This window comes from Leishmania donovani, chromosome 36 (genome assembly GCF_000227135.1).
Source record: "Leishmania donovani BPK282A1 complete genome, chromosome 36".
Classification (NCBI taxonomy): Eukaryota; Euglenozoa; class Kinetoplastea; order Trypanosomatida; family Trypanosomatidae; genus Leishmania; species Leishmania donovani.
This window is the reverse complement of record NC_018263.1, coordinates 874,165-896,243: the sequence shown is the minus strand read 5'-3', so window position 1 is coordinate 896,243 and position 22,079 is coordinate 874,165. Positions and strand designations below refer to the sequence as shown.

The 22,079-nt window shown below is 59.6% G+C and overlaps 7 protein-coding genes across 7 annotated transcripts; all 7 read right to left on the bottom strand.

Annotated features, from left to right (window-relative positions):
* Positions 1 to 318: 318 nt before the first annotated feature.
* On the bottom strand, positions 319 to 1,998 carry LDBPK_362360 (vacuolar protein sorting-associated protein 45-like protein; the record flags this gene model as incomplete). The annotated part of the gene is made up of 1 exon (XM_003865303.1): positions 319 to 1,998. One exon carries the CDS (start codon positions 1,996 to 1,998, stop codon positions 319 to 321), a length of 1,680 nt encoding a protein of 559 aa, XP_003865351.1.
* Positions 1,999 to 3,748: 1,750 nt separating this feature from the next.
* Positions 3,749 to 4,876, bottom strand: LDBPK_362350 (hypothetical protein, conserved; the record flags this gene model as incomplete). The annotated part of the gene is made up of 1 exon (XM_003865302.1): positions 3,749 to 4,876. The coding sequence occupies one exon, from the start codon at positions 4,874 to 4,876 to the stop codon at positions 3,749 to 3,751; it is 1,128 nt and encodes a 375-aa protein (XP_003865350.1).
* A 1,901-nt stretch (positions 4,877 to 6,777) lies between these two features.
* LDBPK_362340 (hypothetical protein, conserved) lies at positions 6,778 to 8,313 on the bottom strand (the record flags this gene model as incomplete). The annotated part of the gene is made up of 1 exon (XM_003865301.1): positions 6,778 to 8,313. One exon carries the CDS (start codon positions 8,311 to 8,313, stop codon positions 6,778 to 6,780), a length of 1,536 nt encoding a protein of 511 aa, XP_003865349.1.
* Positions 8,314 to 9,226: 913 nt separating this feature from the next.
* On the bottom strand, positions 9,227 to 11,158 carry LDBPK_362330 (hypothetical protein, conserved; the record flags this gene model as incomplete). Its single annotated transcript, XM_003865300.1, has 1 exon — positions 9,227 to 11,158. The coding sequence occupies one exon, from the start codon at positions 11,156 to 11,158 to the stop codon at positions 9,227 to 9,229; it is 1,932 nt and encodes a 643-aa protein (XP_003865348.1).
* Positions 11,159 to 11,761: 603 nt separating this feature from the next.
* LDBPK_362320 (hypothetical protein, conserved) lies at positions 11,762 to 13,522 on the bottom strand (the record flags this gene model as incomplete). Its single annotated transcript, XM_003865299.1, has 1 exon — positions 11,762 to 13,522. The coding sequence occupies one exon, from the start codon at positions 13,520 to 13,522 to the stop codon at positions 11,762 to 11,764; it is 1,761 nt and encodes a 586-aa protein (XP_003865347.1).
* Positions 13,523 to 16,080: 2,558 nt separating this feature from the next.
* Positions 16,081 to 17,652, bottom strand: LDBPK_362310 (protein-tyrosine phosphatase 1-like protein; the record flags this gene model as incomplete). Its single annotated transcript, XM_003865298.1, has 1 exon — positions 16,081 to 17,652. One exon carries the CDS (start codon positions 17,650 to 17,652, stop codon positions 16,081 to 16,083), a length of 1,572 nt encoding a protein of 523 aa, XP_003865346.1.
* Positions 17,653 to 19,336: 1,684 nt separating this feature from the next.
* On the bottom strand, positions 19,337 to 21,640 carry LDBPK_362300 (hypothetical protein, conserved; the record flags this gene model as incomplete). The annotated part of the gene is made up of 1 exon (XM_003865297.1): positions 19,337 to 21,640. The coding sequence occupies one exon, from the start codon at positions 21,638 to 21,640 to the stop codon at positions 19,337 to 19,339; it is 2,304 nt and encodes a 767-aa protein (XP_003865345.1).
* Positions 21,641 to 22,079: the final 439 nt, after the last annotated feature.

Sequence of the window (22,079 nt, the reverse complement as noted above, 5' to 3'; positions counted from 1 at the left end):
GCTGTACAGTGCTCACATGTTTCGCAACGGCAGCGAAACAAAATCGTAGAGCACCGCCAACATACTGAAAGGCACCCGTAATGTGGCCATGGAAATCGTCAGGGCTACTTCGGAGAAGTAGCCGGAAAATAAAGAGGCGAACGAGGAGGGGGAGAAGGCGGCGGCGGCGGTGAGGTGCAACGGCGGTCTGAGCCCGCAGTACGAGCAGGGTGAAACGTCTTTCGCGAGCGCACTCCTATGCAAACATATAAAGAAGCCACGCTAGCTAGCAAGGCTACGGGAGCCCAGTCGCACGAGTTGCAGCACGTCACGCCTCTCTTACGATGGTGAGAGCTGGTCTAGCAAACTCAGAAAGGAGTGCGTGTTGAGAACGGCTTCGCCGCCGATCGATGCCTTGATGCTACTTCCACCCGCCGCAAACGAGGCTGCATCAGCCGGCTTGTAAGCGGTGCGCGCGTTGATGCCGTGCACCAGCGCTGCCTCCTCGAATGTATACCCGCCGCACATGTAAACGGTCACCTCCATTGGCTTATGCTCCGCGTTCGCCACACCGCCGCCGCCGGAGGAGGAGGTCGGCTGTTCCAGGTATGGGTAGGAGGCGGTGTCGAGCTGGCCGCTGTACAGCTGCTGCAGGGTGCGCTTCAGAACTGGTTCATGCTGAGTGTAAATGTTGCCGACATCCACAAACGTCTTCACGATCTTTGCCACGACGCCGGTAGCGGCAAACAAGCGATCGGTGTTTCGATGAAGGCCGTAGTACTGCCGCAACTTACAAAGGAGCAGGGCGTAGTTCGAGTTGACGCGGTCGAGGTACGGTGCCACCTGCGACGGACCGCCGGGCTTCTCATAGCGAAGGTGGTAGATGAGGCAGAGACGTGTGAGGTCCTCCTGGCTCGTACTGGGGCGCGACGCGAAGGACTGCAGGCGTGCCCAGTGGTTGCTCTGGTCCGAGGAGGCGATCATGTCCTGCTCCAAAAGAGAGATCTCCAGCAGGTTGCGCCTCTTGATGACGCCGGAGAGATACGTGGTCACCGTTGTGTGCTTCGTGACGGACCCGGTGAGGCTCTTCGTCTGCGGAATCTTCTGCATGAACGCCTTGAGCTCCTCGAGGGTGGCTGTGGGGCGGTCGAGATTCAGCGCGTCTTTGCACTGGTCAACGTACTTCTTCACGTTGTTGCACAGGTCGCCCCAGTTGTTGAACATGTTGTTGGCGAAGAAGGCGTCATCGTGCTCGGAGAAGACGTAGCCCTCCTCTTCGGCTCCTTGCACGTCGGCCGGCAGCTTGAGCGTATTGGAGCGCAGCCCAATGTGCTCGTGGAGCATTGCTTGGTAGGTCCATGGGGTGAGGAGCGGCGTGAGCGGGTCGTCGTTGCGGTCTAACAGCAGCAGCACCGTGTCCCGCGCGGGATAGTCGTACAGTCCGGGGTCGCTTTTCAGCACATTCACGAGTTCTGCGCCGAGGCGCTGCACAAACGGGCTATTCTTCTGGTAGCGAATGCGGGGTCGCCGGCGCTGCGCCACCATGAGCGAGGCCAGCCCCTCCGCCAGCCGGCGCACCTGCGAGGCTGACATGAATGACGACACAAGCGACTGCGGCGGCGGCGTCTCCAGTACGAAGGCGTCCTTATTGACGGCGTTGAAGTCGCAGAACACCTCCTGCACCTCCTCCACGAGCGAGTCGTTGTCGGCGTTCGCGAGGCGGTCCAGCATCTCCGCGCTGGTCGCGCCGCAGAAGAAGAGATGATAGCTACGGTACTTCGCCATACGCAGCTCCACGCATGCCGCCTCCACACTCGCGAGACTTGGACGCAGCAGAATGTAGCACCGCAGCATCTTCATCAAGTTCCGCTGCCGCGCGGCGCTGTTGAGGGACTCGACGAGGTACACCCCGTGCTTGAGCAACTCCGTCTGCGAAAAAGCAGTCGCGATCATCGGCAGCGCGCCGTCGTCTACGAGGAGGACCTTCATATTCGTATCACATGGCAAGATGCGGTTCATGTAGGCGTCGATAAGGGAGAAGAAGCTGTTCGACGTCACAAGTGCCGAGGAGGACGAGACAGCGGCTGGCGCAGTGAGGTGAGCGGCCCCGCCACCACCGCCGCCCGCCGTCAGTAGCGTGCTGGATAAGTTTTGGAGTGCCGCGTGCGTATTCATCGTTACGGCTACAAAAACAAAATGGCTGCCGACTCCCTGCGCCGAAGAACTGGAGGAAAAGCTTTACCTGCCGTGGGAGGTGGCTGGAGCGGAGGTGACGTGTGCCTCGGAGCAGCAACGACAGCAATGACAGGCCCCAACACAACAAGGAGAGGCGGCTGTTCACCGTCACAGAGAGTGGCGAAGACAAGGTAGGAAAAAAGATACGCCGAAGAAAAGGCATGTACGCAGGTATGCGAGGGTGTATTCGGTGCTGTGTGGTGTACGAGCACCGTGGTGATCTGAGAAATCGAAATAGGGGTGTGCGCGCGCGCGTGTGTGTGTTGGAGAGGGGCGGCACAGTGCAATCTGCGGATGCGAGCTGGCACGAGGGCGACGCGCAAATGTGTTTGGTCAGTAAAACACACAGCGGGTAGAGCGAACGAAAGAAGAGGAAGTACCGAGGGAGTGCGTGGAACATCAGCCATTCACCACCCTTATCAAGCGGAGTGCGCAGAACCTTGCAGGTGCAGAAAAGAAAGAGGCAGACACGTAAAGAGAGAGGCGAGAAGGAGGGTGGAAGGGCGGGGGGAAGAGGCACATTCTGCAATGCTCAGGTCGTCCGAGTTCCGCAGCCCCCACCCGTTTCGAAGGGGACGAAAACGAACAAAAAAGAAGGACGGCAAGCGTGGCGCATCGCCAGTGAGGTTCCCGAGTGTGGTGTTTTCTTTTTGTCTTCTGCGTTGTCCATGCTTGTCTCCGTTATCAGCGCATGCAGCGCGTGTGAAGAGTGCAACGATGACTAGGGAAAGGGAGAGGATGGGGTTTGGGGGGTGGGGTGCATGTGCGGCGAAATAGACACAGCGAGTCAAGCAACAACAGCCAACCTCACGCAACCCAGAGAGGGCTTTGCACGCGGCCCGTGAGAAAAAGGGGAAGAAATCTGACACAACACTGGGTGTGCGCTGCAACAGAGGCCGAAAAATGGGGAGGAGGCATTGCATACTCCTCCCTCAGAGCAATCACACGAATCGCAAGGCGTGAGACGTTGTGCGACAGTGCCAGAGAAGGAGGGAGGGAGGGGGGGGCGGGGAAAAGAAAAGAAGTAGCCACGGCGAAAATCAGTCAAGCTGCGTGAGCACGGCAAGAAGCAGGAGCGCAGCGCGCAGGCACACGCAGCAACTCCTTTTCCTGCTGCTCTTGTGTGTATGTATGTGTGTGTGTGTGTGTATTTCGTTTGCTTTTCTGTGCATCTTGTGTGTTCTACGCCGCTATGCCAGCGTTTTCTTGTCTATGCGTGTATGCGCGCATGCATCTACGGCTTATGCGTGAAACTGTATGTGTGCATGTGTGTGTGTGCGCGCGCGTGCTTCTACACATGCAGTTTCATCGACTCTCTTCGTCTTCTATCGAGTGCGGACCACGGCACCATCGGCATCGGTCCTTTTCTCCCTCACTTTGATTTACTCAGACTCGCCGAGGAAAGTCGACATAAAGCATGCGAGAGATTCTATGTGCGACTGCGGCTCAAGAGAGGGAGCAGACGTGAGCGGCGGCTCTACGAGCTCCATTCTCCATCAGCGCCTTCTGTTCTCTTTTTTGTTTTGGCATGCCGTCAGTGCGCGCGCCGGCGCTTTCGCGTCCTCGAGGCTGAAGCACCAGAGAGCGAGAGCTGAGCTGCTAGCCTGAGCGCCTCACGCACCTCGGCAGCTTCCTCCTGTCTTCCTGGCACGGTGCACAACGACGACCCAGGGAGGGGCGCCGCACACACACCTGTGGTGGCACCACCAGAGTGCGGAAGAGCCAAAGGTGATGTGCTCCTGAGTACTTCGCCGACCCATCGATCCACTTCCTCCTCATTGTGGCGAAGATCGCCAGCAGCAGTCACGATGGGCACAGGAGCGTCAGCCCGGATTGTTGAGCTGGAGTTGGTGGAAGGAGGCGGCGGGGTCTGAGCAAGAGGTGTCGCCGCTAGAGCCGAGCTTGCCGGTTTCAGTTCGCCAGTGTTCAGACACAGCTGCACCCACTGTGGTGTCACGCACGCAAGGCCGCGCTGACGCGCAACGGCGAGCTTCGTCAGCGATGGCTGAGCAGCGTCGGTAGGGTTGTCGCCAGACCGCTCCGTCGATAATTGCTGGCTGGGACTGGTGTTTGCTGCCTCCGCTTCGTTGGTGGAAGGCGGTGCCTCTGCGCCGCAACCACCGGCAGCGAGAAGCCGAGGCGCAAGAGGGGCCGTCGCCGCATGCCGCGGGGCGGCGGGTGAAAGGCGCATGTGACTGTAAACTAACAGGTTCGTCGTGTCCAGCAGGTGGTTGTGGTACGTGGCACCGTAGAACTGCATGAGTGCGATAATGTTCGCTTTCAGCTGCAGCGGCAGCTGCGTCGTCGTGAAGTGAACGCCCGCAAATAAGTACGGGTCGTAAGCGATGGTGTCGGGGTAGTCTCGGCACGGTAGCAAGAGACGGTTCTCGCGCAGGCACTCATGCACCCAATGCTCGTAAACTACTGTGAGGCGACTGGAACGGACGCGGCTCTCCACTGATTTAGGCAGTTCCTTTGATGGCCCCGAGCCACGGCTGCAGCGCGCGGGAGTGCCGGGCTGGTTATCGCTCGCGATGATGGCGCATGTGACGGGAGTCTTGTCATCCAAGTCGTACACCACGCGGCCGCCGTTTTGGGTAAGCTCTGCCACCGTCAACGGCGACGCCGCAAGAGAGACCAGGAAAGTACGGCCTCGAAACATTGCTGGAGGGCGGGGACGGGGAGGGCTGCAGAGGCTGAACCACTCGCGCGGTGCCTTCGCGTTTATGTGTGTCGGCGTGCGTTGATGCACTACCGCTTTTCAAGACGTGTGATCGAGGTATGGGAGAGAAAGTGGCCACACAGACTCAAGTGTGGTGTCGTGCTGAAGACAAAAACCCGATGTGAGCGGCGTCGATGATATGTTTTGTAAGGTGCGTCTCCGACCTGGCGCAGAGAGCCCCTGCTTCCGAAGTGGCTGTCTAGAACGCGGAGGCGGGTCAGTGCATTGCGTCGACAGGAAGAGGGAGAAAGAAAGGTGGAGAAGGAGAAGAGGCGTGGAACGACGGATGGCTGAGGTCGAAGAGGAGTAGTAGACGACTTGAGCGAGTAAAAGAAAATGATATTGGCGGAAGGCGATGCTTGGTGTTTTCCGCACCGGCGTAATCAGCTGCCAGATTACTGATGCGTATGCTCACTATCGCAGCAGATATGCACAGATCTGACTTCTGTCCATCTACTTTCTCCCCCTCCCTCGCTAACTCACACTGACCGCACAAGCCTATATCGAGAGTGAGCGACATACACACACACGCACACACATCGAGATGTGCTGCGAGCCGAGAAACGGCGAGTGGGACGCGAGGTGAGCAAAGCCAGAGAACGGTGGTAGCAGGAAGGGGAGGTTTTTTCTGTTGCCACGCTTATGCGCACACGTAGACGCACACAGCCTTCTTCGTGTTCCATCGTACGCTGTTTCCATCCCGCTGGTGAAAAGCAAGCGACACAGTTGAGGGAGGTCGCTCTCCCTCCACGGCAGCAAGGTGGCCAAATACAACTATAATCACTCACCAGCAACAGGGCCACATGTGTTCGCCAGAGCCAGGATGTGCAAAGAACTCCCTTTTATGTGTGTGGAGGAGGGGAAAGGGGGAGGGATACATGAGAGCGGGCGGTTCCTCGAAGACAAGGCGCCACCCACACAGCACGTCCACTCGACGCACCCCACCTCCTCGCTCAGCTACAGATGCACTCCAAACAAATCCGAAGACCGGCAAAAATACTTATATGCAGCAACAAAAAAAAACGCACACGCACACACGTGCACACACACACACACACACACAAACTGGAGATGGAATAAGTTCATCGACACGCACCTGCACTCACACACACAGGCACGAATTCGAAAGCGACCATGAGCGAGATGGAAGCGGCTGAAGAGGAGCACGCTGGAGGAGGCTGAAGAGGAAAGGGGCGGCTCGAGAACGTTCTTGACGTAACACGATGCACGGAAGCGCCAGAGAGCTCATGCAACATGACGAGCTGGTGCGAGAGGGGCGACAAAGGCGGCTGTCATGGATGCTTTCGATGCATGAGATGTGTGCGACACAAATAAAAAGCAAAACGAAGGAAGCACGAGTAATATTGGAAAGCCGACAACAATCCTCAACACAGGAGGGACAGCGCGAGATACGTACACACACACACACGTGCACGCTCGCAGATGTGTGCACGTGTTGGGTGCCACTGGCTAAAGCAACGAGAGAACGGAAGGGAGGAAGAGGGGGCGTGAGGACAACAACAAAACAAACATCGAAAAACGACAACAACGACAGATCAGCCGCATATGCAGGCAAGAGAAGCGAAAACAAAACAGAACAAACGAAAAAAAAGAGATGAAGACGCAGAGAGAGAGCGAAAAGGCAGCGCGGAGCTCAATGGTGTGGACCACAGCAGTGCTGCCTCACACGAGCATACGCTATGATGCCGACGGACAATAGACACGAGAAAAATCTTAGGCATATGGCATTCCTCTTGATGGAGCGGCCGCAGCTCTTTCCGGTTGCACTGTCTTCGCGAGTTTGTTCTTTATATCATGCGCCCATCTTTCGCGGCGGTCGCTCACAGGGGTGGCGGGGCATTGTTGTGCGTGCCGTTCGCGTCCGCGGCGTGGATGGTGGCGTACAACTGCAGGTCAGACTCACGCAGGGCCTCGGGGCACTCCGCGAAGCACACGAACACCGTCGTCACAGCGCTGTCGACGGGCACAAAAAAGAGCGAGTGCACTATCACCGCGACGACAAACGCGAGCACGCCGATCGGCCACGACCTGGAGAGGACACCAGCGATGAACGCAAACACAAGCGAAACAGCCAGCGTAAACATGTTCAGGGTCGGTGACACAAGGCAGTCGTTGAAGTAGGCGGCAAAGAAGCACTGCTTGCACAGTGCGAAGGTCCGCTTCGCACCCTCGATGTAGCTGCAGCCGTAGATGGCCACGTGCACGAACGCGTAACGGTTGAAGTATTCAACGATTCTCTCAATGCATCGCAGAATGCACTCCAGCAGGCAATGCACGAAGCCGTTCTCGTAGTCGCTGCCGGAACTCTCGACCAGCCAGCGAATGAATTGAATGATGGCGACGACGAGGGAGCCGAAGCAGATGGAGCCAAAGCTCGTCGTTGTGGCGCGCTTGAACGAGGCCAGCGTGGGGTGGCGCGGCATGTTGTCCGAGCCGGCAAAGTACCACGTCGCGACCAGGCCGCTGGTCGTCACGTGCATCACGTTCGGCGTCACCTGCGACACCCACAGCATCGTGAAGACGAGCACGGCAATCACAAAGATGTAGCCGCCATTGCCCTGGTCCTTGTAAAAGCGGTCGACCGGCGCCGCCACACCATAGCCCCAGAGCGCGATGTAGCCGAATGAAACGGTGCACAACATGAGGTTCAGCACAACCGTGAGCTTGTACGTGCTGATAAGCCTCGCCGATGTTCGCAGAAGCGCGGCCGCGAATGGGATGCGGTGGCGAACGAGGAAGAGCCAGATGGCCTGAAAGACGCCACATATGATCATGAGAATGCCAACGACAACATGGACCCGCAAGAACGCCATCACAGCAGAGGCGAAAAACAGTAAAATTGTCATGATGTTCGCAACGTAGATCATCTGGACGGGAATGCGCTGCATAAGGGCGAGCATCACGAGCGAGCTGATCACGGAGGCACCGGCAGACGCGAGACACGCAATGGCGACATACCCCAGGCGAGGCCCGTTTGCTCCACTGAACGGAGACTGGCTGTGCGGGTCAGTGTCGAAGTGGTACGTGGTGAGCTGCACAATGCTCCAGGCAATCGAGAAGATCACAAATATGGCGAACACGAAGGTGGCCCACACGTCCTTGAAGCCTTGAATGCGGAAGCGGCTGAGTCTTGGTGCCTGAGCTGGATTTGACGCCGCCTCGGGGTAAAGCGGGATGCCATCTGCTGGCGGGCCTCCGACACCGCTGTAGTGGAGCTCTGCCTGTGGATACTGGGTGTGGGCGCCGTTACCGTATGCGTCTACTCCACTAGACCTTATGGGGATGCCCGCATCCGTTGGCACCGGACCCTTACCGAGCGTCCCGTTATTCATGCCTCCGCCGAAAGCCTTACTCATCTTCGGTACGAGAGAGAAGGAAGGGGGGGGGAGAGGGGGAAGGAGAAGCGTTCGTACACGATAAGAGACGGAAAGGAGTGGCCGCAAGCTCTCTCCGTTGAGAATGAGATGGAATAGGAAAGAGGTTTGTTCTTGTGGTGGTGTATGAATGCTTTGTATTGAGCTGTTTCTGTTTTTTTTTTGTTAGCGTTATGTGATAAAGATAGGGGGAGAGAAAAAGGCGAGGATGGCGCGCTGTGGCTGAGTGGATGACTGCTATTCCTTCTGCTGATCCCGGGCGTCGTTGCTACGTGGGATATCGAATGCTTTGGCAATGCTCTGGGCTAAAGTATTCTTATTTATCTGTTGTTGTTGGTGCTCAGGCCCGCACACACGCACATAAGACACACACAGAGCGCCGAGAGACGGAGAGGAGGGTAGAGGGCAGGAGGTGGTGGTTCGAAGCGACTGGTCAAGAGGGAAGCGGCCGACGGAGGCGGGGAGAGAGACGGTGCGCTGACGCGGCCTTCGGCTGAGTAGTTACACACTCGCCGCCCCCCCCCCCACCCAACAGAGACGGCGTGAAAAGGCCGACGTGCTAGATAGAAGAGCGACTTCCAAGGGGCAAAGATGGATAACGTAAGATAATGCAGCGGCACCACCGCAATCCTCCGCGCCCCCGCTGTTGCTCGAACACGTTACTGAAAAAGTCATTTGTGCCTCTTAAATGTGAATTGCTACGTGCGCTTCAATCGTGTACGCGTGCACGCACGCGTTATGTGCGCACGTCAATGTCTGCTGCGCCGGCAGCAGCCTTGCTAAGCACAAAGCAAAACAAGAACAAAACAGAGGTGGCTTGTATTTTGTGTTGTGCGCATCTTGGTAGACGGACAGAGAGGTGCGCAGAGGCGGCGGCGGCGGCAGCCCACCTACTTTAGCCACTACCAGCCACATCCTCGCTCCACCTGAGAGCTGTTTCAGTAGTCAGCGTTGGGCTGACAGTCGCCGCATCCGTCCTCCTCTGCTTTTGGGGTGGCAGCAACGCTCTCGTGGCGGAGGCCGAAGCGCGGCCATCCACGCACGCCAGCGGCTCCGCTCGGCGCTTGCTCCCCGTCTTGGGACTCGCCGCTGCTCGGCTAGCCCTTTCCACAGCGTGCGCGAGCACACGCTCAGAATCAGCACCGCTGGCCTCAGCATGCCCTCGCTTCATCGGCCTCTTTGCTGCCGTGTCGCGTGGACGGACGTGCACGCCTCGCTTCCCCCGTTTGCCCAGCCGTTTGCGCTCCCACAGCCGCAGCTTTCGCGCCAGCGCTCTGGCACCTCGTTCCACGAAGGCGTTGTGGCACAAGTTTCCTGCACCACGATCCACCACCTCGTGCTCGGTGCCGGGGGGGGCGCAAGAGGGTGACGAGGTCACCTCCACTCGTGCGCTTTGAATAGCGATGCGCTGATGCCGCTGCTGCGATGTCTGGCCTGCGCTAGCGCGGCGTCGCGCCGTGCGCACAAACGCGGCGGCCTCGCTGTACACGTTCCCTGTGTCCCGTCCGGCGAGCACACCAAACAAGGCGTGCACGTCAACGAGTGACCGAGTGCGCAGCAGTGCTGCATCGACCGCCGTGACTCCGTGCTCTGTGCGACTGCATGTGTGCACGAGCTGGCGCCGCAAAGCAGAAGAAGGGCCGCCGTAGCTCAGAACAACGCGCAGAAACTGCGTGCGGCCCACTGCGCCGGCCTGGCTGGCGTTGAGTGAGCTGAGCAGTTGGCGAACCCGGGCGTATGTCATCATGAAGGCCTGCTCGTCCACGCCGGAGACCTCGCCACACAGCGTGTTCCGACCACGCTTCCGTCGTGACGCACTTCTTGCTACGCGCATGTCCATGCTCACGCCGTCACCGTCGGCGCCGTCGCCACTGCCCATCACCTGAGGGTGCAGAGAGGCCAAGAGGGTTGCATACGAGATCCAGACTGCGCACCGACTGTCTCCCTTCGGCAGCTTCAGAGAACGCTGCACGTCGCTGATAAATATATCGCGCAGAACCGAGTTGCTTACACGGCTGCCGGCTGCAGCATCGCTTACTGCGCCTGCGCTCCCGCTTGCCGTCGCCAACCACCACGACAGATCCACGAGAAGGCTCTGATGGGGAAGAAGAAGGCTGTCGAGGTGGCAGCGCGTGGGCCGCTCTGCCCACGACAACAGCAGCGATGGAGCCCCAAGCGAAAGAGCAACGAGACGGGCATGGCGCAGTGGCGAGAGCATTCGAGTGGTTCGCGATGCAGAGCCGCTCGCCACGCCAGCGGCTGATGACTCGGCGCACATCTCTGCACAGCGCTGCCAGCTCTCATAGACAACGAGGTCGTCACGCGTGTGCGGCGCCAAGAAGGCCACCGCGACAACGAAAGCATCGCGGAAAGATGACCTCGTGATCCCGGCCCCGGCCTTTCGTGATGCAGAGAAGTCGTCGTGTGCGAGCCACTTGTTCATCTCTGATGCATCCTCGGCTGCCTGACGAAGGCGTCGGTCAGCTTCCCAGGCGCACCAGGCCAGCCTTGCCGCGTTGCGACTCCGACGGGACGGCGCCGGAGGCGATGGTGAAGCCGCGGAAGCCGCTTTACCAGTCGCGGCGTGCCGCGCCGCCACAGAACCGCCCTCACGCGATGAAGATGTCCTGCTGCTAGTGCGGCTGCCACTAGCAGTGTGGGCGGCCACAGCGACGATAGAAGGAACCGGAATTCGAACAAAGAGAGCGATGAGCTGAACGGCCGACCGCGATGCGGCGTCCGTCAGAAATGCCTGCAGAGCCTGGCGAAGGTCTGCCTGGCGGGTTGCCGTGCTGGTGACGGCGTGGTCGTAGAACAGGGCCTCCATGGTGCAGAGCGACGACTGTGAAAGCCGACAGAGAGAAAGGCAAATACAACAGAGGAGAATAGAGGGAGAACGGGAGCAGGAAACGAGCCGGTGAGGCGGGCAACAGTGAGGGTAGAATCATGAGAGGTCGATGCTACAACAACTGCAGTGACAGCAGCCGCGAGAAGTGAGCGAGGCGACGACGACGGAGGGGGGGGGGGTGGATCACCTCATGAGATTCACTGAAAAATGCGGGAAAAAAGGAAACCACATGAAAAGGCAAACGCGAGGCATGCAAGCGGTACCGGCACGCATGTATGCTCCCGGACAGCGGCGTGCACGATCAAAAACTGCTTCCCCTTTCCCTCTCTCGCTTTGGCAGAGATGGCTCGTAGAGCATGCGCATATCATGTGCCCCTGCACTTGCATGCCTGTGCGTACACATGTAGCTCGGGAGTGTGTGCGAAGATGACCGCAACGTACTCGGGCTGCCTTTCCGCGCGCCTGTGCTCAACCTTTCTACCTTCGCCCCTTCCTTCCCCTCCCACGCGTTGCGGTGTGTCAGTGACGGCGGTGTTAATCGAGAGAGGCAGAGCGATAGAGAGGTACAGAAAAAGGGCGGCGCTACGGAGAGAAGTGTGGTGGTGCTGGCGGGTACTGAAAGGGCGGGAGAGGGAGCACATTAGCCGCTGCTTTGACAAGCTTGCTCAGGTGCTTGCGCTCTTTCTTGTGCATTCCCTTCGTCATCTCCCACAGACCAGTCGGGGGTCGGTGGTGTTGCCGCTTCTGGTGCTTCTCCTGCTGCGGCTGCATAGCCTGGAGCAGTGCCTCCGTCCGTGATTGCTTGTCTGGCCTCTTCCCCGCGCAGTGACGGCTCAGCTCGCGCGTCAGCAGCTTATCGTAGGACTTCCGCCAGGCGGCCACGGTGGCCTCCAGTCGCTGCTCCGCCGCCTGAGCTGCTTCCACTTTCTCGCGGCGACTTGCCGCTGCGCTGCGCACGACGTCCATGAATCGCCTGTGGGCCGCGGCAAACACTGCCTTGGAATCCTGAAGCGCCGCATCAGTTGCCCCTGGAATCCCGTTGGCGTCATCCTCGCTGCCCCGCGTGCTCTGCGCTCGCTTGGTGCGCAACGTCGCACTCTCGGACTCGCCCCCTTTGTCGGTGGACTCCGCAGCAGCGCGCATGAGGCTTAGCTTTTTCTCAACCACCGCTCGCAGCTCAGCAAGCTGCTGTTGCTGTTCGGGGGCCCGCATGTCGCCGTCAGGGCAGAAGTTCCCCTCCGATTCTTCGACTGCCGTCTTCGAAGGTGACGAGAGACGCTCTGACACCTTCCGCTGCTCTTGATGCAGTCGCTCCTGCATGAGGAATCGGGCGTAGGCAACGACATCGCGCACATCGTCTGCAATGCCCCTCTCGACAGCCTCAACGAGCTGCTCCACCTCACCCTCTTTCTGTTTCTGCTTTGCACCCTTTCGTTGCATGCGACTGCGATGGCGAAGAGAGGCACTGTCTTGCTGCGCCGCCGCTGCATCAGCAAGGGAAACGGAGGGCAGCTTCGCATCGCCGATTCGGCCATCGCGCTGTAGCACTATTTGTGTCATGAGCTGCTGCACGCACTTGTGGAAGTCTTCGTCGAAGCCGCTAGCCGCGGCAGTGGGCGGGCAGCTGCTTCGGTCGTAAATCGCACGTCCCGGCGTGGTCGGGAGATGCTGAAGGAGGTCGAGGAGAAGCTCCGATGGTGGTGCGGGTGTGGTGGCCGCTTGCGTCGCACGCCGATGAACGTCGGCCCATGCTCGCTTCTCCAAGAAAGCGCGTGCGCTTGCGACGTCACGCGCGTCGCGCTCTGCTTCAAGACTGCACCTGCTCGCATTATCCTGCTTCGCGTGGCGATGCGACTCGCTCCCCTTTTGGGCGTCTGTGAGCATGGCTTCCGCCTCCTCTGCTTGTTGCAGGGCGCCATCACTACTGGCAGCGGCAGCAGCGGCCGTCTTGGAGCGCGCTGCAGCCCTTCTTACCTCAGCGAAATCCACCACGACACGAAGCGGGTCACTTTGCACCACGCTCCGGCGGCCGCCACCCCCATCCTCCTCTCCGGTCTCATCATCTGCGACCGCATCTTCGTCCTCCGTTTCACGGTTGAACGTCGCCTGGTCAGCTTCTTCGTCGGACGCTGTGGTGGCTCGGTTCAGCCGTGAAAAAGCGTGCTGATGAAGGCTTGCAAGGCCGAGAGGGTGCTGCGGCTGTGGTGCAGTGCTGGCGTCTCCAACACCAGGACGCGGGAGGAGGCCTCGCCACGCTGCAAGGGGGCGCGTTGCCGAGCCCTCGCCGAGCCCTTCACCCCTTACAGGAGCGCGAGGGAGACCTGCACCCACGCCGTTGCTCATCGAGGGCGGCGCGGATGCCTTGTCGGTGGAGGAAGAAGAACGCGGAGAGGCTGGTGAGGAGGCGATGGTACCTCCTTGTCCACCATCACCACCATCGTCACGGTCATCCTCACCATCGGATATCGAGGGGACGCCAAAGTCGCGCGGCCGCTTGAGCCCTGCTTGTGACACCGACGCCAGTCCTACAACGTCGCTGCATCCAGCCGCGTCACCGCCCAGCCCCAGCACATCCCGACGCGGCTCCACTGCTGATCCAGGTGCGTCCGATGGAGGGGGAGTCGGCGATGACGAGGACAAGAACACGTGCTGCGGCGACAGGTTCGCGGAAGCGGTGATGGCGTAACTCCGCTCGTGCACCTCTCCTGTAGGGTGACTGGCGATGGTGGCGGCGGACGATGGTCGCCGCAGAGAGAGCGTTGGCGGTGTCCACGACCGCGGAGCCTTTGGCGGGGGTCTGGCGGTCAAGTGCCACGACGGGGATTGTGGCATCATCTCGGAAGACGAGGGATGCCCGCTGGTAACGGTGCCGGGCGTTGTGCTGTTGCCGATTCGGTTTCGAATCTTCAGCAATGCGGCAGCGGCAGCAGCAGCGGCAACGGTAGCTGGCGCTGGCGATGATGATGCCGACGAGGCTAGCGGTGGTGCTGCGTACGAGCGAGGGCGCGGAAGGGAGAGCGAGTCGTCTCTATACGTGCGCGGCAGACCCGTGGCAGCGAAAGCTGTCGTGTTGGTGGCACTGTCAGAGTGCCCGCCATCCCTAGCGGTGGGCAAAAACACCTGTGAGCTGCCCGAATTCAGGGATGGTGCGCGCTGGCGTATGTCTGCCACGGCCTGCTCACGCAACGCTTGTGCGTTCGGGGAGGTCTGCGTCGGTAGGGACGGCTCCGGCGGGCGCGCGCTGTTTCGGAGGCTGATGAGGCGCTTTGCGGCCGCATCCGCTGCGACTGCCGCCGCGGTTGTGGCAGCGGTAGAGGCTGGAGAGCCTCCTAGCGCCGGTGGCACGTACTGTCTGCGCTTTCCATCCATCACAGACCAGTGCGTATGCGCGCGTGCTGCACCGCCGTCCTTCTAGTCTTCAGCCGGGTGTTTATACGGCGCCCTCTTTGTCCGACGCGAATCGGCTGCGTCTCCTGCCGTCTCGTGTTAGCTTTTCGCTTTTTCCTTTCCTCGCTGTTGTTTCTTAGTTTTTGTGGTGATGCGGTCCTGGCGCTGTGAAAGTGGGTGTGGTGAGTGGGCGAGGTGGATGGGCGTCGAAGGTGCGAGAGGGATGCGGAACGGTAAGGCGGGTAGAAGGGAAGATGACCCGCGAGTTTGTACGGGCGTTTCCTTTCCGCTTGCAAGTAGTCACTGTCTCGATTGCGTGCAGCAGCAAAGGCAGACACGCACGCCCTCGCGCACATAATGACAGACAACACACCAGCATTGTGGGCTGAGGTGATGTTGAAGGGGGAGGGTGGACAGCGGCAGCACGGCTGCTCTCCTGAAAAGAGGAGAAGAGCGTGCGAAGCCGGCCATCCGCCTCTACTCACACGGTCTGTTCCTTTTTATGCCCTCTTTGAGAAATGCGAAGCCAAAACGCTGCTCAGCCGTCCGCGTCTGGCCACAAAGCAGGAGGTGTGCGGCATTCCTTTTTGTTTGCTTGTGTGGCCTTGTCGTGGTTTCATCGCTTCTTTTAGCAACACTGCAGTCGACATCGTGCCGCATGCACTCCTTCTCTACCCCCCCCCCCCCCACCCGCACGCCTTTTCCACGAGGCCGTGAAGGGTGAAGACTCGCGCGGGTGCGTGGAGAGATGAGCGACCACCTACGCACCGGGCAGCCGAAGAAAGAGAGATGTGGCGACTTCAGCTGCACCGAGACACAAGCACAAACACCACGAGCGTATGATAGCAGGACGGGGAAGGGGGAGAGGCCCCCGATATGAGGAGTCTCTCGGCATGGCAATGCACCTGTGCATGCCTTTGAGCGCTCTTCACTCATGCAGCTTCATCACCGCCTGATTAGCGCTCGCGCACGTGCATGGGGCTCAGCATATCGTACATGAAGGAGTGAGAGGGAGGGGGGCGTCACTCTGTGCGCGGAAAGGGATAGGAGGACGGGATGAAGTTGGTCATCACATCCGTGGATACTCCGGGGCTTAGGCGCGCATATCTCGCCCGTCCAAACCCGGTGAGTCCAAGTCTGCCAAGTAAAGCGAAGAGCGCAGACGTACGGGCGTGCCACGCTCTTTCGTCTGCGCTACCTCACATTTCTTAGCCCCTGCGCGGCAATGACGTCTACTCCATCCCAGCCAAGGGGCTACAACAGCAAGAGCATGCTCGATCTCGAGGCGGACACACACACGCACACCTTTCACGCACGCACGGGGAGCAACGAGGAAAATTGAGTTGGTGCGTTCTGTCCATGTCTCGTCCTTGTGAAGACTACCCGCAGCTCCCTTGTCTGCACTCCTGCTGCGGAGGGAGAGCCCCATCCCCACTCAAACACACGCATACAGCTGTCGCAGTCGATTACAACATTGTTTCGCATCCTCTTCTTTGGTTATTTATGCGTCTTGCTCAGCGCTTCGCTGCGCGGGCCCCAAGTAGCGCCTTCTGCCTCGTCTCCATCCACCTCATATTATACATGTCCGCTCGCGGCTGCATGCGTGCGCTGAACTTGCGCGTGTCTACCCCAATGTGCTGCAGCACAATCATGTACAGAAACATGTACTGCTCCACGCGCTGCACCATACCAAAGCGAGCCTTGCGCATGTCCGTCACGATGCGCCGGATACTTGTGTTCGTCAGCAGCCCGGCCTCCGTCAGCTTCACGGCCGTGTAGGCGCCGATGAGGGTGCCCGTACGGCCAATGCCGGCACTGCAGTGCACAAAGACTGGGGGCGTGAGTTTGCCAGCTCCGTCGTCACTTGCAGTATTGTTGGTGCTGCCGTCACCGCCGCTGTTGGTGGCGATGGAGCTGTGGGCGGCGCTCTCCGGCCTAGCCACCGGCATACGTTGAGCCGCTGGCACCATTGCATAATCCTGAATGATTTTCAAGAGCTCCTCAAAAGATTCGGTGCTGTCGGGAACGCCACGGTCAGGCCAGCCCACATACTGATACATGACGATCTTGTGTGCGCGCGCTTGGGACGCAGCCGAGGGGCGTATGTAGAATGGTCGGCGCACGAGTTCGTGTGTGGCGTCGTACGTATACGGGTCCTGCTCATCCTTGTACACGCACATGCTGCCGAACGACTCCGTCCTGTCAACGGGGGCGCTGTCTTCTGGCCAGTACCGGTCTGCCTTCACAAAGCCAGCCTCCTCCATCTCAGTCAACATCAGCACCAGGGTCACCTCACAGCTATAGATAACAGCGAGAAAGTCATCGATGCACTCCTGCACCGGTGCCTGCGAGGCCACAAACACAGGCTCCACACTCGTGTCCACCACGTTGGCGTTGATGTACCATTGCGGACACTTCTTGGCGACGCAGTCGGTGGTGAATTTCTCGTTGCCCTCAAGGTCTTTTGGTAAAGTGCCGCCACGTCGTGTGCCAAAGAGCCGCTGCCCGGCGGCCCCCCAAACCTTCTGCGCTCTGGATGTGAGAGACTTCATTGGCGACGGCGCCGCTGCCATCGAAGGCGGAGAGCGGGACGTGGAGAGTGTCGAGCCGCCCGTCGCCGGTGGGGCAGATGTCAAGCGCGTTGGGGGGAAGATTGTCTCCTCGTTAGCGAGTACGTTGATGTAGCGGTTCTTCGTTGGGTTGGCGTTGGAGGTGGTGAAGTCGTACAACCGCGGATTCATGGTGCTCGCCTCGATGGCGGCAAACTCCTCCTCGATCAGATTAAACTGCTCCTCGATTGGCAGCTTGTACATGTTGAACTCCGGGTTGCGCTCCCTTTTGGAGCATGATGCGCCGATGAGGGCGTCGACCGTGCTGGTGCTGCCTTCAAGATCGTAGTTGCCGCAAGTGTATTCGGCGCTGCCAGCGACATCGACGCCGCTGGCTTGTGTGTCCGAGGGCGGCGGCGTAGCTGCAGCCGTTGCCGCTGCACTTAGCAGCGACGCATCAGGAGGCTCGCTCGTGCTTCTCGAGGAACTGTTGGACAGCAAGCTCGGCCGACTGACACACGAGACGTCATGGCTCATCTCCTCTGTGTGTCGCACGCCTGTGCCCTGTGTGGGTACGACGGTGCAGAGAGGATGCCAAGCGACGCGCAGAGAGAGAGGCGTGTGCGTGGGTGAAAAATACAAAAGGAGGCAGAGACAAGAATCCAAGATCCCCACGCAAGCAACGCGAGCGCCGTCCTCTGCACAGCGTACGTATGAGGGAATGAGACGGATCGATAGCTGGGCGGTGGGAAAGAGCTGAGCAGCTTTTCCCAAAGCCAAGTTAGCCGCCTGGTCCTGGCCCCTTGTAAAAATATGAGGATGAGAAGTGTTGAGGTGGGAGAAACCTCCTCACATACCCCGTGCGCAAGGGATGATGTTAGCACCCGCGAAGCGAAGCGGTGTAGGCGGGAGGGGCTTGGGGGAGAGAATGGCGTGAGTATTGTGGAAGCGGTGTACACGCCAAGGAAGGTAGAGCCGAAAGCGATCAACAGGAGCACAGCGAGAGGGATGTTACGCGATGAAGTAACATTTCACAACACTCGCGGAAACCGAACAGCAGAGAGGAGGAGAACGCTTTTCTTTTTGCGTGCTCTGTGGCGGCAGTCGTGTGACAACGTAGGCGTGCAGAGAGAAGGCGGAGGCGGTTGGATGCAGAAACAGCAACGCAAAAACAAAACAAGAAGCAAACACAGAGGCGTGTGCCGTGCTGACACGTCTTGAACAGGACTCACACGTCTACGCTGAGAGGGAGAGAGCAAGGCAGGGGTAAGAAAAAAAAACGACAGGATGCGGAGAGGTAAGAGAGACTTTAGGGGAAAGGCGGGGACGGGGGGGCGGCAACACGGAAAGGGAGGCGGGGAGGGAGGGCCCCGGATGGGGGGAGGGGGATTGCCAACGGCACTTTCAGCCCAAAATGGAGAACAGAGTCACAACAAAAACGAAAAACAAAACAAAACAATGAAGCGGCAAGGGGGGGGGGTGGGGAACAGAGGAGGAGACGGAGCTTGCGTAAGCACTGAGGCAGTGCTTGCTCGTTGTTGCTGACGCGGTCTACTTGTGTGTCTCACCGGGCCTCACAGAAGAAGGGAGTACAGGCAAAGAAAACGGAGGTGTGCGCGCGCTGTCGGCGCATCAGATAATGCAGTGAGCTGCTGCTGCTGCTCGGACGCAAAAATCTAGGAAGAGGCATGCGCGAAGAAGAGAGCAGTCGAGAGGGCACAGCTATGCATGTATGTGTGAAGACCTGTGCTGCGGGTGTGAGCATCCAACCTACCCTCAACGAGGGGGGAAAATGGGCGGAGGGAATGGGGCAGGTCTCAGAGCCGGCGAGCACGGTCCTCATATCATGACATGAGCTCACTCCAGCGATCTGCTCGCATGGAAAAACAAGAGCGAGAGACCTATCTGCACAAATGAGGTGTCCTCCACAGCTGCTTGTATGCGTGCGCGCCATCAGCCCCGTTGAGAACGCTACTGTTCTCTTCGCCCGGCCCTCATTCTCATCTATCCATGCGCTTATCGTTTGTCTTCTCCATTTCAGAGGCGCTGACCACTCAAGCAAACCAACAAGGACTTAGCTGCTTATCCGCGGTTCACATCGATGCACTACCCGCTTACAAACACAATACGCGCTCACGCGTAGCCCACAGACGTCGATGGCCGCTTGGCGTCCTCACATCGGTGGCGTGGGGGTATCGCCATTCAGCCCCTGTAAAGAACCTCACTTTCGTTCTCGCGCGTCGTCTTCGTTTTCCGCCTTTGGAACCTCCGCGGGCTCTACCGGATCTTCGCCGAGACGCAGCTGCACCCCTTCCAGGTCCTCGTGATCCACGAGGAGCTGAATGCGCGAGCGAGCGCGCAGGGCGGCCGAGTAGAACACGCCACCGAGCGCCTTGGGCGCCTCGATCTCCAGCAGGAAGGCGCCGATCGGAAGGCGCTCGAGTCTGCTGCGCAGCTGCGTGTCCTCGACGCTGTCGAGCAGCTTTTCCTTTAGCTTCCCGCCATTCACGACCATGTCCTGAATGAGAGAGACAGGAACGCGCACGAGGCGCGAAGACCGGCGCATCAGCTTTGCGAAGAGGACCGCAGACTCGCTCGCGATGCGCCAGCCCTTGTCCAAGCACTCAAACGCTATCACGCGCAGCCCGGCAGAGACAATGAGGACGTTGTCCGTCTTGTGCCGCAGCACCTGCGCAGCCATGCGAGAGACGATGCTGCACACCGAGCCAGGGGTCAACCGCAGCTCGCGCTCTCCCTGCGCGGTGCGAACAAACAGAAGTTGCATGGGAAACTGCGGGATCTCGTAAAAGTCGGTGATGGCGCGCTGGATCTCCGCCGGCGCGCCAACAAACTGCGGTGGCAGAGACTTAGGCTTAACCGGCTCATGTACCGTGGTCAACTTTGCTTCCAGCGCATCGGCACCGGCGTCCGCTGTCGCCTCCGCGCCGCCGGAACTGACGGCATGCACTTCTTTCTTTTCGCGCTTCGGAGGAGCAGTGCTGCCGATGATGGTCTGCCGCTCCGTGGCTGCCTCCGCCGTGTTCTCTGATGAGGCGCCTTTCTCCTCTGCCTTCAGCTCTTCCAGCCTCTTTAGCCGGTACTCGCTCACCTTGTCGAGTACAGCCACGAAGAAACCGCCGCCCTTGCAGTGGGTGGGGAAAAGACGCATGCACAGCGACAAGTCCAGCGCATCGACGGCGGCGGAGCTGTATCCGCCGGGGGTGTGGGGCGGAAACAGCGCCTCGTGCATGTTGCCCTCAGGGGCTGGAAACACGCGCCCCTTGGCATCTGTGACCGTCCACCTTGTCATGCCAGGAGCGCACACGAGCTGTGGCAGCAGTGCTCTGGCGTCGACGAGGCGCATGGCGCCACGAGTGCGGTAAACGATCTGCGCCACCACCGCCTCGTTCTCAACTGGGTTCAGCGAGCAAGTGCTGTAGACAAGGCGGCCGCCGACGCGGAGGAGGTGGCACGCCCGCAGAGCAATCTCGATCTGTAGCTTCTGCAGGTTGATGGCCTCCTTGGGCGACCAGAGCTTGAAAATGTGCGGGGCCTTGCGCAGCGTGCCGTCGCCAGAGCACACGACATCGCACAGGATCTTGTCGAAGCGAAGCACCTGCGTACCGGCCGCCGTTGTCTTATCCGCGTCACCGGGCTGCGGCTGCAGTGACATTTCGGGAAAATATCGTGCGTCGTGGTTGGTAAAGAGAGCAAAGGGAAAGAGCAGGCGAAGCCGCTTCACCTGGTGCACCAGCATGTTGGCCCGCTTCGTGTCCAGCTCGTTGGCGATCACAAGGCCATCGCTATCGTACTGGAAGGGGAACGGCGACGCGTCAGAGTCGAAGGGCACGACCTTGTGGCGCCCAAGCGCCACCAGCATCTGGGCCGTCTTGGAGCCGGGAGAGGCGCACATGTCTAGGCAGACGTCGGTCGGCTGGATATCGAGTAGGAACGGTGGAATCATCGAGACCTCTTCCTGTCGGCTGATGGTGCCGAGGGCAGTCTGCCGGATCAAGTACTGCCGCAGCGGCTGCATTTCGGGACGCTTGCGGAACTCTGCCTTGTCGGCGAGGATGCGCCAGCCCATGCCAGCGATCGGGTACCACGAGATCGGCTCCACGAGTGACGGGTCGAGAGATTCCATGTAGGCCCGCACGTGATCCGCGAGGGGATCAGTGTCGTTAATCCAGAAAGTCGTGAGCAGCGGCGTGCGGAACAGTTCCATCTCCCTCACCCACAGCGATGCCGCAACACCCGCAGATGCGCCCTGCGCCGCGACGCAAGAAGAGGAAGAGGACGAGACGCAGGCATCAGTCGAAGTCGGATAAACAGTGCGAGCGACCACGCGGCCTAGCTGCTGCAACGTGTCGTAGTAGTTGTCAAACATCTTGTTCCCAACAAGCCGCATCTTGTCTTGGTGCGGCGTGCCTACCCAGTTGCCATGCTCGTCGTACGTTGTCGTCGCCGAACGTATCTCGCGTCGGTTCTTTCCGAACAACTTGAGCTTGCTCTTTGGTGCCGGCATTAGCGTCTTTAATTGCTGCGCGTGCTTGTGCACGCAAGCGTGTGCTCGGTGCGGTTGTGCGTAGGGGGTGGTGGTGATGCGGTGCGGCGCGGTGCAGGCACACTTCCACCGTCTTCTAAGCCAAATGCAAAACGTTAACAGGTCTGTCTTTGTCAGTGCGGACGGGAGCGGGTGTGGGTCGGAGACGCACGCGCAGGAACCGGGGGCGGCGAAGAATCCATTCTTATAGATGCCACAGTCAGGAAGGTGAAAGAGAAGAGAGAGATTCCGACAGTAAAAAAAGGGGTATGATACCGCGACGACGACAGCACCAGGAGCAGCCGGTCGCTGTCTCACGCAGGCGCCATACACTGGCAGCGAGAGAGGCTCACGGGGAGAGCGAGACCAGTTCACTACGGAGTCTGCTCGTTTAGCACAATCACGAAAAACACCCATGAAG